Source organism: Ruditapes philippinarum, unplaced genomic scaffold (assembly GCF_026571515.1).
Source record: "Ruditapes philippinarum isolate M1 unplaced genomic scaffold, ASM2657151v2 ctg5566_1_1_1_1, whole genome shotgun sequence".
Taxonomy (NCBI): domain Eukaryota; kingdom Metazoa; phylum Mollusca; class Bivalvia; order Venerida; family Veneridae; genus Ruditapes; species Ruditapes philippinarum.
This window is the reverse complement of record NW_026855726.1, coordinates 26,662-43,758: the sequence shown is the minus strand read 5'-3', so window position 1 is coordinate 43,758 and position 17,097 is coordinate 26,662. Positions and strand designations below refer to the sequence as shown.

Here is a 17,097-nt window from a genome sequence, read left to right as displayed (position 1 = left end):
AAAGAACAGGGTAACACTATATGCCCCAGTGAGGAATTTTTGAAGCCACTCGTATAGATAGAGCTTAAAGATGTATCCAACTTGACAGGTGACCACACAAGAATTATTACAGTGTAGTTTGGTTAATATCAAGTCATTGGTTTAAAGGAAAGCAAGAAATTGAATTTCACATATAATTTTATCATTCATTTTCAAGTCACATTTATTATAAATAGAACTGGACAATTCTTTACCAACACTACATTTACATAAAAATAACTTATTTTGATTGCTATCTTTGAATACAGGGTTAAAAATTATATTTTCTACACATCTAGATCCTATTTAATACTATACATATAAGAATATGATACACAAATTTTCATTGGTTCAAAATAGATTCATTTTTTTATATACTGGTAAATTAGCATCATATACTGGTCAAAACATAGTTATATATTTATCCTTAGAACCTTCTACAAGTTAACAATACAACTACTCTACTGAACTACTTTTTCTATGCCGAACATAACCAACAGTTGCTTCAAAGGCAGGCGATAAAGAATATTTAATTTCAAATTCTGCAGCCAGACTAAATCAGACTGTTTGAAAAATCACAACAAATCATAACTGGCTCAAATCATCTCCCCGTTTCCGATGTTTTAAATGAGCTTCAATAATTCGTCCATACTCTTCTCTATTTAACAGATCGTACGCTAGTGACAGCAACTGCCGAATTGTGGTATGGAAAGTTTCCCCGCCGTAACAGAATAAATCAATCCCAAGTTCGAGACCTTCACCATAGTCACACTCATCATTAGCGAATTGAATAAGTGTTATTATCTCCTGTAGTGGCTCAAAGTTTTTGTCCCGCTCTGCATCGGTTTTACTATCCGCAATCTTTTTAAACATTCTTTTCAGATCGGCTGAAATCGGAAAGAAAACGAGACTAAGTGTTAGGAAAAGGAGGTTTTGTGTAAACATATAGATTTGCAAAAAAAAAGTTTGCTTATAAAATGAACTCAGCCTGGCATCCTTATTTCTTTTTCACAACATTTTACACCAGTACTGATTAAATAGCAACAAGAAATGTTGCTAAAATATGCCTATCATCTTCTTCAGCATGTCAGGAAGTTGCATACAATGTTGCTCAGAAACTGTTTTGCCATGTGACCTTGACCTCTGAACCCTCTGCCCAAAAATCAATAGGTGTCATCTACTGGTGAAGATCAAAACACCGGTCTATGAAGCTTTAGGGTAATGGGCCAATGCTTTTCACGATTTAGTAATCAGGAACTATGTGGGACGGATGGACATGTGACCAAATTGGGATAAAAGGACTTTACTATTGTTATTTCATTTTATTTTATTTACTAGAGGGCCATTGACCCCTTCCTCTATTGTTACAGAATGAACTCTATTGTTCTCTTTGGTTCCGTTTACAGTTAGAAAGCCCCATATCCCTATTTGGTAGTGCAGATCAAACCAATCGAATAACATGCTGCAAAACAATAAAACATAATAAGTTGATGAGAGACTGTTCCAGGAGCTCACTGTTTCAGCAATGATTTTCATTTAACTAGAAAAGTAGCACTGTTCAACAAAATTTAATTCATCATCTAAATGCATGGTAGCCTCATTGAAGGTTTTTGATATGAAGGGACTACAAATTATTTTTTGAGACATTTATACCATTGATGTTGGTCTATACCAATAATTTGTGTGCAAAATTTCAGATCATTCTCTCACTTAGTTTTTTACAGAAAAAGCTTGTCAATGCTTAAAACTCAAATCAGGATAAATGGCACCTTTTTTTCTATTTTGTCTTTTTTTATTTTTTTCATTTTAAGTTTCCAAGTTGCTCTATTTAAAGTTTAAAAAATTTTTATCTGGGAAGGCCTCTATTGTATTAAGTAAAAAAAATACCCCTGGAATTTCTCTGGAGCTCCTTTATTAAGATTTAAATGTATATATGTACCTCCTTAACAATCATGGCTAAGGACAGCAATTGAAAGCCTATCAGGCTTTTGTCATAAAATTAATGCAGGACCAGAAAGGTCTGCAGAATGAAGCAGTGAAAGGTGACTATGCTCATTCTTTAAAATTTAGTCCTTAATATTCTATTTCTCTCTCATCATAACTATGCATTTACTTGGTTTCCTAAACCAGGAGCAGACAAGATTTTTTATGAAACAATGTACTTTCACTATATATTCAACAGTCTCAGCCCCGCCCTAGCACCAGAACCCCTGACCCTGGGGTCATGAATTTCACAATTTTTAGTAGGGGGCTTAATGCTTATTACAATCATGTCAACAGTTTGACTGCTTGATGCCCAGGAGTAAAGAAGATTTTCAAAGATTGCATTAATTTTTAAAGTTTTAAATTGCTCCAAAAAGGTACAAAGGCTAATTATGAAGACGTTTTATCGAGTATTAAATCACTGCTTGATTATTATGAATGCATAAAATTGTCAAAAAAAAGGCACAAACCCTTCAATAGTAATGGAGATTCCAGCTTACAAGCAAAATTACAACCAAAAATTTTTAAGTCGAAAGAGAGACATAATTATGGAAAAAAGCAAATCGAGTTGCTAGTGCCAATCATGTTAAATAATCACAGAAAAGTAGTGTGTGAAGTTTGAATCCATTCCCTTCAGTAGTTTTGGAGATACCAGCTTACACTCACAAACTTAACCACAGGGATGCCGACAAATTGGTGACTGCATTAGCTCGAATATTCAGCAAAATAGTTAAGCTAAAAATGGATAGCCATAGGTCACCTGAGTTTACTCAGATGACCTCAAAAAGGAAAAAGAGATTCATTCCTGATCACCTCCATCTATCTTACCAGGTGTTTCCGGTACTTCTCGATAACCAACTTCATTTTCGTCCACTGGCACGACAATGCCACATTTGTGAAAACTTTTACACACAACTTTCTTCTCTCGTTCCTTTATTCGCTTAGATTTCAATTCTAATGTTTGCTTATTCTTCTTGGCACATGATTGAAGTCTCTCTGATAATTCTTTCAACTTAGTTTTATTGCTCGCACTGACTTCTTTAGATTTAAGTTTATCATCAATGTAGGCACTGAAATCGGAGAACAAAATGATTTATAGATATACAGTTTGTATATCATCTATATGCCAACATATCAACAGCAATAAATATAAATATTGCTCTTTTTATTTTTTTTATTTTTTCCATTCTGAAATAAGTTTCAATTTTGCTTATATTGACTATTTTTTTAAAACTTTTTTTTAGCTATTTTCTGACATTATGTGGTTTTATTCTGTAAATTAAACTTCTTTTATGCCTATATGGACTGGATAAATAAATCATTCCTAATCAAGCATTCCAAGAATGAATCTACTAATATTTTACAACAAATTTATGATTTATGTAGTCTATAAAAACCTTTAAAGCAGGTATGATAAGCATTCATATGTAGTTTTTATGTTGTTCTTGTTATTTCTAGGTGTATGTGTGAGAGTGGGTGTGTCTGTGTGTGTGTGTGTGGGGGGGGGGGGAATAATCTGAGGTCATTTGACAATTTTCCAGCTTAACTGGCAGCTGCCCATCCGTACACTATTACAGGCAAGGATGGGCACCTGACTTAAGAACCATCAATGTTCCTAAGCTGGCTGGATATCTTCCTTACATATTTAAATCCAAAGTCCTTAGCAAGAAAATCGGGAACCAAACCCACAGCCATGAGGAGCATGTGGTTTGAGGCCAATTACCTTAACAACTCTGCCACAGATGCCCTTAAATATTAATTGAATTGTTTTGCATGGGCAGATTCAGTTACTACCAGAAGACTTATGGTTAAGTCATATATCATAGTGATTTTAAACTTTAAGACTGCCGTTCATTACTTTGTAAGTCATACAGACAGCAAGAAGGTACATCTGGAATGCATCCATTTTTCTTCTTTAGAAACAATAAACATGATTGTGTCTTATACTATTATAATCATGGATTTAGAGCATGTTTGCCTATAATTGCACTAAATGTGAAATAATTTGATATAAGTGAAGGGAAATGTAAACAAAGTGGTGACTTCCATACAAAATCTCTGTTCTAGATTAACCCTGGTGCATTTTGTTCTGATGGGCACCAAGTCACATCTATAGTGTCCCTGAGTCACATATATATATGGTGACTTTGCAGCTTTGGAAAAAGGGCATCCAAGTAGAACCACTGACCACCTATACCCTAGCTGGATAGTTTCCTCACATGAAAGAATCTTATGGGGAATAACTCTCAAATTAGGCAAGATAGAGTAACTGTTCTTCATACTGCACTTCCTATCAATATGCTGCACTCTGCACTTCCTACTAATATGCTGTCAGGGCATTAAGTTTGAAGAACATCACTCAAGTACTTTTAACAGTTATGCTTCAAACAGTTTTTCAATTAAATCAAATAAAGGGGAGTAACTCTAAAAGAAAGCAAGGTAGAGTTATTGTACTCACACTCTGCATTTCCACCAAATGTGCTCTGTCAGTGTATGAAATTTGAGGAAAAACCCTCAAGTATTTTTGGAGTTATGCTCCAGACAAAGTTTTACAATTTTGATAAAGGGAAACAACTCTAAATGTAGGCAAGGTATAGTTATTGTTCTTGCATGTTGCCTTTCAAACTAATGTGTGATGTCTGTGTATGAAGTTTAAAGAAAATCTCTCAAGCACTTCATGGAGTTATAGTTTTGACAAAGTTTGCCAAGTAAATCTAATAAAGGGGAGTATTTCTAAAACTGGACAAGGTAGAGTTATCATTCTTAAACACTGCACTTTCTCCCAATGTGCTATGTCATTGTATGAACTTTGAAGAAAATCGCTGTTATGCTCCAGACAAAATTAGGACGGAATCACAGATGTTTGGACATTTCTAATATCCACTTGGCATTTGGCAATCGGATAAAATAATCAAGGCATGGCCATTTTTTATCTTGAGCGGTATAATTCTATTTAACTTTTGTATGCCACATGCCATTTATTTAAACACAAGGTCATGTGGTTTCATACAAGGAGATTAAAGCATGTATTTCCACATAAGACTCAAGTCATAGTAAACAAGTGACCTTCAGGGCTGAGTCAATTTTGTCTCAAAGGGCATGATTTACAAAATTGTTGGAGAGAACTGTAAGGTAATGCTAAGAATCATTCCTGTCCTCGTCTGCAAAGAGAGAAATAAAATACCTTACAGCTGCAAACAAATTGTCTCCCTTGATAGTAATAATACAGTCAGTCTTTGCTGAGTTAGCTCCCACTAATGCTGGCATTTCTTTAGGATCATCCCTGAAAAGCATAGCAAAATACTTTTTATTAAAGTGACATTTAGTGTAGTGTCACATTCATTGTGCCAATTAATTTACATGATCTCAAATACCAATGATTTGTACATAAAAATATCTCTAATTGAAAAGTCTGGATAACTTTGTTTTGACATTTAAAATAATGATCCCTAAAGCAGTAATTTTTCTTGTTATTTGAAACTGGTTTGAAAATGAATAAGTTTACAAGAGCCACCACCAGGCAGGGTCGAGTATGCTCGACTTTTTCTTATTTCAGAAGCCAAACACATCAGAGAAGAATATTGAAGTAAAGACAATTCATTTAGAAATAAAACAAAAGTTGTCATGCAATAGTGGTGGATGCCCCAAAAAAGGTTTCACAAGTATTGCAGAAAAATATTATGGAAAGTAAACAGAATAAAAGTAAATAAAAGCTTAATATTGTTCCTGTGAAATAAAGTGCTATTCATAGCAGAATTACCACCTTGACCTTGGAGGTAGGGACATGGCTCTTGGATGTAACATGTCTTCTTGATGTGGTAGACATTTGTACCAAGTTATTTAAAACTCCCACAGTGCATGACAAAGTTAAGGTCAGTACACAAATTTGTACCTTCAACCTTAGTGTGACCTTGACCTTTAAGGTAGTGACATGGGCCTTAGACACAACATGTTGTCTTGATGTAGTAGACATTTATACCAAGTTATTTACAAATCCTTCAATGCATGGCAAAGCTACAGACTCTTCTTATGAGAATAAGTTCCTTCAAACTGTAAGTGTGACTAGAAACATAGGTGTTTGACACATGTTGTCTTGATGTGGTATACATATATGCTAGGTTATTTAAAAATTCTTCCATGCATGACAAAGTTACAGTTTTGACACAAATGCATGCACCTTTAAACTCTAACAGTATGTGACCTTTGAGGTAGGGACATGGGTCTTACATGTTACACATCATCATGATGTGGTAGAAATTTATTTAAAATTCCTTCAATGCATAACAAGGATACAGTCCGGACACAAAAGTTGGGATGCACAGACAGACAGATGGACAGACAGTGCAATTTTAATATGCCGCCCTTTGGGGCATAAAATTTATGACCAATGTTAAAGTTTCTGGACTGTAATTGTTGTAGAATGAATAACATGAATGCAGAAATATTTGAACTTTTTTCTAAAAGTCGAGCTTAAATTGCCCAGAATTAAGGACAAAAAGACCATATAAAATATTTTTTATAAATATAAAAAATGCACAATTTCTGGGTATTTTTTTAAGTGAACAGATAAGAAATTCAATATCCATTTTCAGTTACACTTTTTTCCCCGTTTGAAACTATTTCATATGGTATTTTATGCGACATATTTTCAACTTGTATCATTATATTTATGATAAACAAGAGCCGGTTGAACCAGTTGATACTCAACGACTAGGTTTTTTTGGACACAGAAAAGTATATCTTTTGTAGTTTCAGAGTTATGTCAAAGACAAAGTTCAAAGTACGATAATTCCAAACTTAGGCAAGGCAGAGTTACTGTTCTTTGCACTGCACAGATCTATCTACCTACTTGCGCGAGACACCTCTTCTCAATATGGTGATCATTTCTGTAAAATAGTGGTAAAATCCGACTTCAAATAAAAAAGTTATGGGCCGGACACGATTTTGCTGCAAGGTCATGCTGTGACCTTGACCTTCAAGGTAGCGACCAAAATGTTGCTCACGACACATTGTCTCAATATGGTGATCATTTCTTAAAATATTTGTAAAAACAGACTTCAAATAACGAAGTTATGGGCCATACATGATTTTGCTGCAAGGCCATGCTGTGACCTTGACCTTCAAGGTAGCAACCCAAATGTTGCCACTACATGTTGTCTCAATTTGGTGATCATTTCTGTAAAATAGTTGTAAAATCCGACTTCAAATAACTAAGTTATCGGCCAGACACAACTTTGCTGTAAGGTGATGCTGTGAGCTTGACCTTCAAGGTAGCGACCCAAATTTGCATGCAACACGTCGTCTCAACATGGTGATTATTTCTGTGAAATAGTTGTAAAATCCGAGTTCAAATAACAAAGTTATGGGCTGGGCACGAATGAGGGACGTACAGAGGGACAACCCAGCGACTATATGATCCCCAGAAATTTTTCAAGGAGCATAAAAATTGAAATATATTTAGTTTGAGTGGTTAACCTGTCAGACTAGTTAGCATTGAGTGGTGATTTACCAGTTTATTCCTTAAAGCTACTTGAAGCATGTTACAACTGCTGTGTAGCAGAAGACAAACAAGAGGGCCATGATGGCCCTGGATCGCTCCCCTGACCCACTAACCGCATCCAAGCAATGTCTTAGACAAGCATCCTGGCCAAGTTTGATGACAACTGAGTCAAACATGTGACCTCTAGTGTGTTAAAAAGGTTTTTCTATATTTGGGCAATGTGACCTAATTTTTGACCGGAGACCTATATTCAAACTTGACCTAGAAATCATCAAAACAACCTTCCTGACCATTTTCCAGGTAATTTGGATCAAAACTGCAGCCACTAGTGTTAAAAAGATTTTTCTACTTTTAGCTCCTGTGACCTAGTTTTTGACCGGACATGACCAATCTTCGAACTTGACCTAGAAATCATCAAAACAACCTTCCTGACAAATTTCCAGAATATTTGGTTCAAAACTGCAGCCACTAGTGTTAAATTTTTTTTTCTATTTTTAGCTCCTGTGGCCTAGTTTTTGACCGGAGATAACCAATCTTCAAACTTGACCTAGAAATCATCAAAACAACCTTCCTGACAAATTTCCAGAATATTTGAATCAAAACTGCAGCCACTAGTGTTAACAAGCTTTTTCTATTTTTAGCTCCTGTGACCTAGTTTTTGACCGGAGATGACCCATCTTCGAACTTGACCTAGAAATCATCAAAACAACCTTCCTGACAAATTTCTAGAATATTTGGATCAAAATTGCAATTTTTTAAGCTCCTGTGACCTAGTTTTTCATCGGAGGTCACCCATGATCAAACTCATCCGAGATATTATTGAGATATTCTGACAAAGTTTCATGATGATTGAGGTATAAATGTGACTGCTAGAGTGTTAACAAACTAAATGTGGACGGATGACGGACGACAGACAATCATCGATCCTAAAAGCTCACCCTGAGCATGCTCAGGTGAGCTAAAAATCATTACAGGCCAAAATGCTGGTTGTTTTTTTTCAAGGGTGATAATTCAGCCAAAAATCATTCAACCAGAAAACCCATTAAATACACTGCGATCCTGTTATAACACTAACCACAGTTAACGCTCATATACATTGGCTCTCCCCCCTCCATAAAAATAATTATATTTTTTTGTTTATTATATTTTTTTTTCTGTATATTTATTATGTTATTATAATTTAGGGCTGCAACGATTTTAGACACTCTGATTCGATTTTTTTCGATTGGATACATTTCTGATTACTAATTTATCTTTGGTATATAATTCTGCTTGTCTGCTCCAAAAGTAAGTGGCCTTCAAACAAGTGCTTTGCTTTTCTGTTGTAATATAACTTTTATATAAACTTATTTGACTTAATAATTATGTTTATGAGAATAACAAGAGCTGTCGGTAGGACAGCACGCTCAACTATTCTAAGTGCTTGATAGTAAAAGAGCCTTGATAATGTAAAATTTCCCTTACCAAAATGACTTTAAGTGACTTATATGTTTCTTATATGCAACTTATACTTGACCTATAAGAGAACTATAAGTTACATATAAGTCACTTATAAATCACCTAAAAACCTGTCTAAGTCAGTTATAGGTATATGCTACATATAAGTCACTTTTGGCCATTTTTTCCCCAACATATAAGTCACATACAAGTCACCTATAAGTGCCTTATACTGGTAAAGTTTGAAGTAACCAGTTTCTATGTTAGATATAAGTGAAAACTTAGAACTTTTGCGAGACTTTTTATTACTGAGCAAAGCTGAAAAAATTACTAAGTACAAAAACATGAAAAAAATTGATAAAATTTATTGAAGTTGATTTGTAATTCTTTGCTTTAACACAATGGGTATCAAAATACTCAGAATTTAAAATACTATAATCTTAGACCTTAATCACAAACAATTAAGATTTTTTTTAAATGTTGCTTATTAATTTTTGAACACAGCTGGGGGTTTTTAAATAAGATAATAGGAAAAATGATTATCAATTAAGTATATTACCTGTAAAAAATTTTGGTACATATTCTGTGCGGAATTGGGACAGAAATGGCATTCAATCAGTGATTTCTAGGCTACCATGGACAGAAATGAAATTCCATGTCATTTCTTCTCACAAGGAAAATATTTCACATAAAAGTCACCCAAGGCATAATTCTACTCTTGTTTTTTTTTCTAACTTGAAACAGACATTGAAATCTATATGTTTTTACCAACTGTACTTCTTACAGACCTAATTTCGGGGAAGTAAGATATTCTAACAAGAAAAAGAGGTGTATTTTTTTTTAATATACAAGTGTTATTTTTAAGACATTTAGGCCTAGTGTATTTTAGATATTTAAACAAAAAACAAAACAGTGCTTGAAATAAACAGTTTATATTGCCCTTTTAATCTATATAAAATCAAGGAACCAATATGCCTGAAGATTGCTTATATTTTCTACATCCACTGATACACCACATAGATCAGAGGTCTGATAAAACTGGCCACCTGCCTTTGCCACCATATGTGCATGACTAATTTTTTGACTGGTCATTCCTACAAATCAGACTGTTCCATGTGATTATTTTGGGGAAAGATAACATTTCCTATCCTGAATTTGTAAAAAAGGACATTGCATTTTCTTTTTCAAAAATGTATAATGATTTTTAAACTTTACATATCTATTACTTATTTGATTTTTTTTCACATTCAATGATTGTAAGATAGAACTGATGAGTGCTTTGATTTTTGGATTTACCCTGTTTTACATAACATTGGACCTGCCCAGGTACACAGTTGTAAGTCTGAAACATTTAGGTTAGCAAGCTGGTGGAAATCACAGAGAATCTACTTGATGTTTTAGGAATTTTAGAGATATTGTTTTGTTTAAGATGTTTAAGTATAGTTATGGTAAATAAGAATGACAAGAAGAATCACCTTGGACAAGAAGATATACAACAAAATCAGGTAAATACCTTTGAGTTACATTTATGCAGAATTGATACAGGTTATATACATTTGTATTAAACAATCAAAGTAAGATGGCAGCAAACTAAAATTTGTAACTTGAGAGATCAAGGTTGTTTTTATTTCTAAGCTTCATACCATTAGATTTACTAATACTTGTAATTGATTTAAATCTAGATTTAATAGTTAAATTAATTGAATTTTTAGAACTAAATAGTACAATCAGTAGTTTTATGCAGCTGAATAAGACAGGGTTATCATAATCATTTATCATTTTATTGTTGTTTTCAATGGAGAAATCTGATATTACATTTTACATACATTGCAGGCTAGTGGGACCAGTTCTTACTTTGAGATGCCAGGTGAATAATGATATGCAGTATTGAGCCTGAAAAGGTATATTTTTTTTAATCTCTATACTTACTGCTCTAAATCTTTCACAGAAAAGAGCATAATAAATGTTGTTGCAAATAGTGCAGTTAATCAATTCTTATAGAGACTTTTAGCAATTCTTAAACAACACTGTTGACTTGTGCACTAAAATGAGATACTGTGTAACTTAGTATATTTGTATATGCATAAGCATAAATAGCTAATATAGTTTGATGATATAAAAAATATGAAATATAACTGCATATACAATGGTCTGAATTTATTCCACATCTTTTTTAATTAATTATGAATTTTATCTTTAAAGGTGAACACAGCCACATGAAGTTCTCCGAGGAAATAGAAGCAGAGCACTGAAACAGACATCAATAAAAGAAATAGTAGTTTGAATAATCAGAAACATTTGATCAAATTTATGATTTGAACAGTTCCTCACCGACAGACTTCCAGCAAAATAATTGTATAAATAAAGTGTTTGATTCCAAGAAAACCAGTAAAAAACAAAAACTTGCTGCTAGAAATAATTATTTTGTTTTTGTTATAGTGAATGTAAGATGATTGAACTGAAGGATATGTATGTTGAATTTTGTATTTTGCTCATTTATATGACTATGAATATAAATTAATAAACATTTTTGAAATTAAATCACTAAACTTTTATTTTATTTCAAGCTTTTTTGACATCAAGAAACATATATGCGACTTACATGTGACTTACTTATAAGTTGAGCATATCTTTGACTTACATGTCACATATTTGTGACTTATATATAACTTATACTTCACTTATATGTCAAAATGCCAGACATATACTGCACTTACATCTTATTTGCATTTAAAATACATATACTTCACTTATAGGTGAATTGACTAAGTGAAGTATAATCTACATATAAAATAGCCTATAAGTGACTTATAAGTGAATTCCGTAAGGGTTAGAGCTTTGATAATGTTAAATTTTCTAAGTTCACAAAAGGGCTAATTTTTTTTTATAAATTCATGTTATAGGTCTTAGAGGCAGTCTAATTATACAGTATTGGCTAGACTATTCGGAAGGTAATGTCACAAGGGTGTTTTATTGAGTATAATAATACTAACTACCTATGAATACATAAAATTGACAGAAAAGGTACAAAGGCTTGTTATTAAGATGTTTTTATCAAGTAAATCACTGCTTTATTATTATGAATGCATATAATTGTCCCAAAAAAAGCACAAACCCTTCAGTAATTATAGAGATAACAGCTTACAAGCAAAACTTTACCATGAATTTCTAAGTTGAAAAAGGGGAGAAAAATCAGCCTAAATGCAAGATAGAATTATGGATCTTTGTCAGTGACCTACAATTATGACCCTTAATGCATATGTGAAGTTTTAAATAAATATCTTTAATAGTTATTGAGATATGTAAAACTTGCATGTAAACATTAACCAAGAGACTAAGTAGAAAAGGGGATATGAATCAGCCTTAATGCAGGATAGAGTTATGGAACTTGGTCAGTGACATACAATTATAACCTTCAAATTATGACCCTAAGTACATGTGTAAAGTTTCAAGTAAATATCTTTGAAGACCTTTAACCAAAATTTTCTAAGTTTCAAATTTAAGGGGCAAATAGTTCTGCAAATATTGCAGGCAGAGTTATGCAATTTTGCAAACTGATGTACATTGTTACTTTAAAAAGTATTTTAAATTTCAATTGAATATCTCAAGCAATAATTGAGATATTTGACTTTACAAAAAACTTTAACCAAAATTTCTAAGTTAAAAAGGGGCATAATTCTGTCAATATTGTAGACAGAGTTATCCAACTTGTCAATCTGATGAACCTTGTTACTGTAAATAAGTATTGTAAGTTTCAATTGAATATCTCAAGCAATAATTGAGATATTTGACTTTACAAAAAACTTTAACCAACGCAGACGCCGACGCGGACGCTGACGCCGGGGCGTCTACAATAGCTCTCATATTCTTCGAATAGTCGAGCTAAAAAGCTCTTGTCTATTTGGAAAATAATTTTAATCAGGCAAATAATCATTAATCTCAGTAGCATGACTATCAAAGATACCTTCTGCTGACTAGGAATTTAACAAAGTATGTAAATTGTAAAGTAAATAATAATGAACAAAGTTTCACAAGGTCACAATGTCAGAACTGATATTCAGATATTTTGTTTATAATTCCCATATGTAAAATGAATAATCAATCCTAATGTCAGTGTTGCCACACAATACTTAGTCTAGTAAACAATACAGAAAAAATGAATTTTGTTTTCACACTTGACATTATTAATAAATCCCAATGTCAAATATGCCTACTTACTGTAGTACTCAACATACAAAAAATTAAAATGTTCTTAAAATTATGAATTGATGATGACTGTTCTCAGACTCTCAGATAGTAACACTAAAATGTCACATAAAGTTTGATTCGAACTTGTAACACTTTTAAGCAACCAACTGTCATAATTGTGTGAAACTATATTAGGCAACACCAAACAAGTCCACATCGTGTTTTCGTTTCATATGTTGCATTAAATTAGACGTACTGCCGGACTTTGGATATGACACGTTGGTAAAGCATATTTTGCAAGTAGCTTTATCCGTGTCCTGGCCTTCCCGAAACCCAAAGTGTTCCCAAACCTTTGATTTTAATTTTTTAGGAGAATTTTTTTATTTTATTTTATCAACATTGATTTTGGTAGCCATTTTGACTTGTCGAAAATAAAACATTACGCACCCAATGATTGGATGACCGAGTTTTAACTGGCCAATCGTATGTAACGTGATAAAGCGCAAAGGGAAAGACTAAAACTCTCACTTTTTTCCATGTTTACTTTTGGGTGGGGAAACAAATCGAAAATGTTACAGTTGGTATCGGGAATCAAACCGGCGCTCATAAAACCGGTTTTCAATGCATCGAAAGGTATCGTTGCACCTCTATTATAATTCATTATAGTTTTAGAGTTATGCCCCACACAAAGTTCAAGTGTAACAAGAGCACCACTAGGCGGAGCATTATATGCCCCAAAAGTGTTTTTGTTTGTTTTTTTTAGTAAGGAATTGAAGCATTTGTACGACATGGGAATTAAATCCTCCTTTATTATAAGCTGAAGAACCTTCATATATATACAGTTCCTGTTTCTAAAGCACCACCATCAAGTTGTTATCTTGTAAGTAACAAGAGCTGTCCGTAAGACAGCGCGCTCGACTTTTTTATTGCTTGCCAATAAAAAAAGTTTTTGCAGTAAAAGGCAATACAAGAATCTCTGACAGAATTACCTTCTCCTGGACATGTTTGGGAATCATGATTGTAAACAAGTATTCCAACTTTCAAATTAATATCTCAAACAGTTCAGTCAAAAAGTGGACTGGTACTAAAAACTTAACCAAGATTCTAAGTCGATAAAAGGCCTTAATTTTTAAAACAAATCCTTGACAGAGTTACCTTCTCTTGCGTACAGATGGGGGTAATGATGTGAAATAGCATTAAAAGTTTCAAAGCAATATCTCAAAGGGTTAAGGCAATAAGTGGATTTTACCCATATTCAATGTATTTTCTAAGTCAAAAAGGGGCATAATTCTGTCAAAAACCTTGACAGAGTTATGTCCTCTTGTCTGTTGATGAAGGTCGTGATGGTAAACAAGTATGGTCAGTTTCAAAGCAATACCTCCAATGGTTTTGAAATAAAGTGAGGTGGTACAAAAAAAACTTAACCAAGCTCAATACACTTTCTAAGTCAAAAAAGGGCCATAATTCTGTCAAAAAACCTTGACAGAGTTATGTACTCTTGTCTGTAGATGGAGGTTATGATGGTGAACAAGTATGGTAAGTTTCAAAGCCATACTTGTAATTACTTCTGAAATAAAGTGGGGTGGTACGAAAAACTTAACCAAGGTGTGACGCCAACGCCGACGCCGACGCCGGGGCGAGTAGGATAGCTCCCCTTTTCATAGAAAAGTCGAGCTAAAAATGCTACAACAGATGGAGGGAAAGACGCCAGAGGTATAACATAATATAGGCATATAATCAATATACTCAATAAAAGTGATCATCTTATGAAGTTTGACAGTTGTAAAACTGTTATCAATATTAAGGTCATTTGATATTGACTTTTGACCTTATGACCCCAATATAGAATCAATATAGGCAATCATCCTATGAAGTTTGAACACTTTGGGCCAAAAAGGCAAATGGAACTTGTGTTATGCTCAAGAAAGCACAATATTCAGTGTTAAGGTCATTGTGACCCTGACCTTTGATCTTATAACCCTAAAATCGATAGGGGTCATGCATTGGACATGGCTGCTCATCCTATAAAATTTTACAGCTGTAGGTTGATCAATACTTAAGTTATTGAGCGAAAACCGTTTTCAGTCTTAAGGTTATATAGTGACCTTGACCTTTGACCTTGTGAAACCAAAATCAATAGGGGTCTTCTACCCAATATGGACAATCATCCTATGATGTTTGAATATTGTGGGTCAAATGGAACTGTGGAAACCAAAATGCTAACTGATGGATGGACGGACAGACGCCAGAAGTCGTAACATAATATGCCCTAAATTCTTTCGGGCATAATATAAATGACCAAAGGGAATTAACTCCAAAATTAGGCAAGGCAGACTTACGGTTCTTATCTACCCAATGAGATCTATCTACCTATAAAGTTTTACATTGATATCTCTTATAGTTTTAGAGCTATGTCCCGGACAAAGTTCAAAGAGTAAAAATGAACAAAGACCAACATTCCTATTAAGTTGCATGATTCAGGTAAAATACTGAGCTACACAAGTTGGAAATCGTAAGTTTTTACTAAGTCTGACAAGGGCAATAAAAAATACTGAATAAATCCACAACTGAAACCACTGGTGCATAACTTTACTAGCTGACCAACATTCCTGTAAAGTTTCATCACTCTAGGTCAAATACTATTTGAGCTACACACCACAAAAATTGAAAAATTGCAAATTTTTACTAAGTCAAGGGCAGTAACTCAACAAAACTGAATGAATCCACATGTCTAACCTCAGGTGCACAGCTTCACATGTTTATCAACATTCCGTAAAGTCTGTTGACTCTAGCTCACTTTTAAAACTACATGTGTGGAGGCACGGAAAAAGGCAAATTTAAATCCCCTCATGTTGCTTAAAAACTTGATTTTGTTAATTATGTGTTGGTCTGACAATATTTTGTCCGCCTGACAAAATACCATGGCTTATCAGACTGAATGTTTGACACTTTTTTTCCATTTTTAAAGGAAGTCTTATTCCACAATCGTGCAAAATTCTAAGTTATTGTGTGACTTTAGTTTCGATTATTTTAACAATTATTTTATTTAATTGTTTCAATCTCTTTAGCCTAAATGAGGAAATTAACTTGTAAAAATAACTTGAAAGATATAGATTATTAAAATTGTTTTGTATCCGTACTTTTTAATTAATAGATTCAATATATTATTGTTTATGTCTTGTGGAAATTTTACACTAATTTGATTAACCAGCATATTGGATAAATCAGTTACTCGAAGGTTATACGATGATAAATTATATTTAACTTGCAGTGATTTATGGGTATAAATGACAACCACACAAAACTCCTTTGTTGGATTACTTCCTACTACAAGGGTTGTCCAAAAAATTTGTGCACTGCAGTTATTGTTGTGAGAGTTATTGATAGAAGAACATGAATTATATCACTTGAAGGGGAAATCTGTCTCAAATAAGAAAACAAAAGAAAAAGCCGTGTAACTGGAGTGTCTTGAAAACGAATCATCATACAGTTACCTTGGTAACGTAATACCGGCGCATGACAAACTAGAAATGTGTCCATAGGACACGGATGCCCCCACACGCCACTGTTCTGTCAATCTTATGACTCTAGGTCAAATATTTTTTGGACTACATGTGCCACAAGTTGAAAACTAAAAATCAACAAAGGGCCATAATTCTGTTAAATTTGGTCGCAGCAAAAATTCCTTCCTTTACTACCATCTACACATTAAGGTTGTTAATCCCTGGAAGTTTAAGCAAAATCTGCCATCCGGTTTAAGAGGAGTTGCGTTCACAAAATTTCAACATAGTATATAATAAAAACTAGAAATGTGTCCATAGGACACGGATGCCCCCACACGCCACTGTTCTGTCAATCTTATGACTCTAGGTCAAATATTTTTTGGACTACATGTGCCACAAGTTGAAAACTAAAAATCAACAAAGGGCCATAATTCTGTTAAATTTGGTCGCAGCAAAAATTCCTTCCTT

The 17,097-nt window shown here is 33.6% G+C and overlaps 1 protein-coding gene and 1 long non-coding RNA gene across 3 annotated transcripts; one reads left to right on the top strand and one right to left on the bottom strand.

Moving 5' to 3' along the window:
* Nucleotides 1–419: 419 nt before the first annotated feature.
* LOC132744236 (histone PARylation factor 1-like) lies at nucleotides 420–5,316 on the bottom strand. The gene is made up of 3 exons (XM_060732886.1): nucleotides 5,186–5,316; nucleotides 2,830–3,071; nucleotides 420–905 (listed from the first exon to the last, which is right to left on the bottom strand). The coding sequence occupies exons 1-3, from the start codon at nucleotides 5,293–5,295 to the stop codon at nucleotides 604–606; spliced, it is 654 nt and encodes a 217-aa protein (XP_060588869.1). The 5' UTR covers nucleotides 5,296–5,316; the 3' UTR covers nucleotides 420–603.
* Nucleotides 5,317–10,170: 4,854 nt separating this feature from the next.
* Nucleotides 10,171–11,340, top strand: LOC132744235 (uncharacterized). 2 transcript variants are annotated; one of them, XR_009627674.1, is made up of 3 exons: nucleotides 10,171–10,443; nucleotides 10,772–10,839; nucleotides 11,141–11,340. It is a non-coding gene; the product is annotated as an uncharacterized LOC132744235 (long non-coding RNA). The 2 variants fall into 2 exon arrangements; XR_009627673.1 differs by having other exon boundaries at nucleotides 10,171–10,839.
* Nucleotides 11,341–17,097: the final 5,757 nt, after the last annotated feature.

Bases quoted from the DNA above. Each gene is read 5' to 3' on its own strand.
- LOC132744236 (XM_060732886.1), bottom strand. From the start codon at position 5,295: ATGCTTTTCAGGGATGATCCTAAAGAAATGCCAGCATTAGTGGGAGCT. The intron at 3,072-5,185 runs GTATTTTATTTC...CTCCGATTTCAG, and splicing joins AATTTGTTTGCAGCTGTAAG to TGCCTACATTGATGATAAAC. The intron at 906-2,829 runs GTAAGATAGATG...TTCCGATTTCAG, and splicing joins AGAAGTACCGGAAACACCTG to CCGATCTGAAAAGAATGTTT.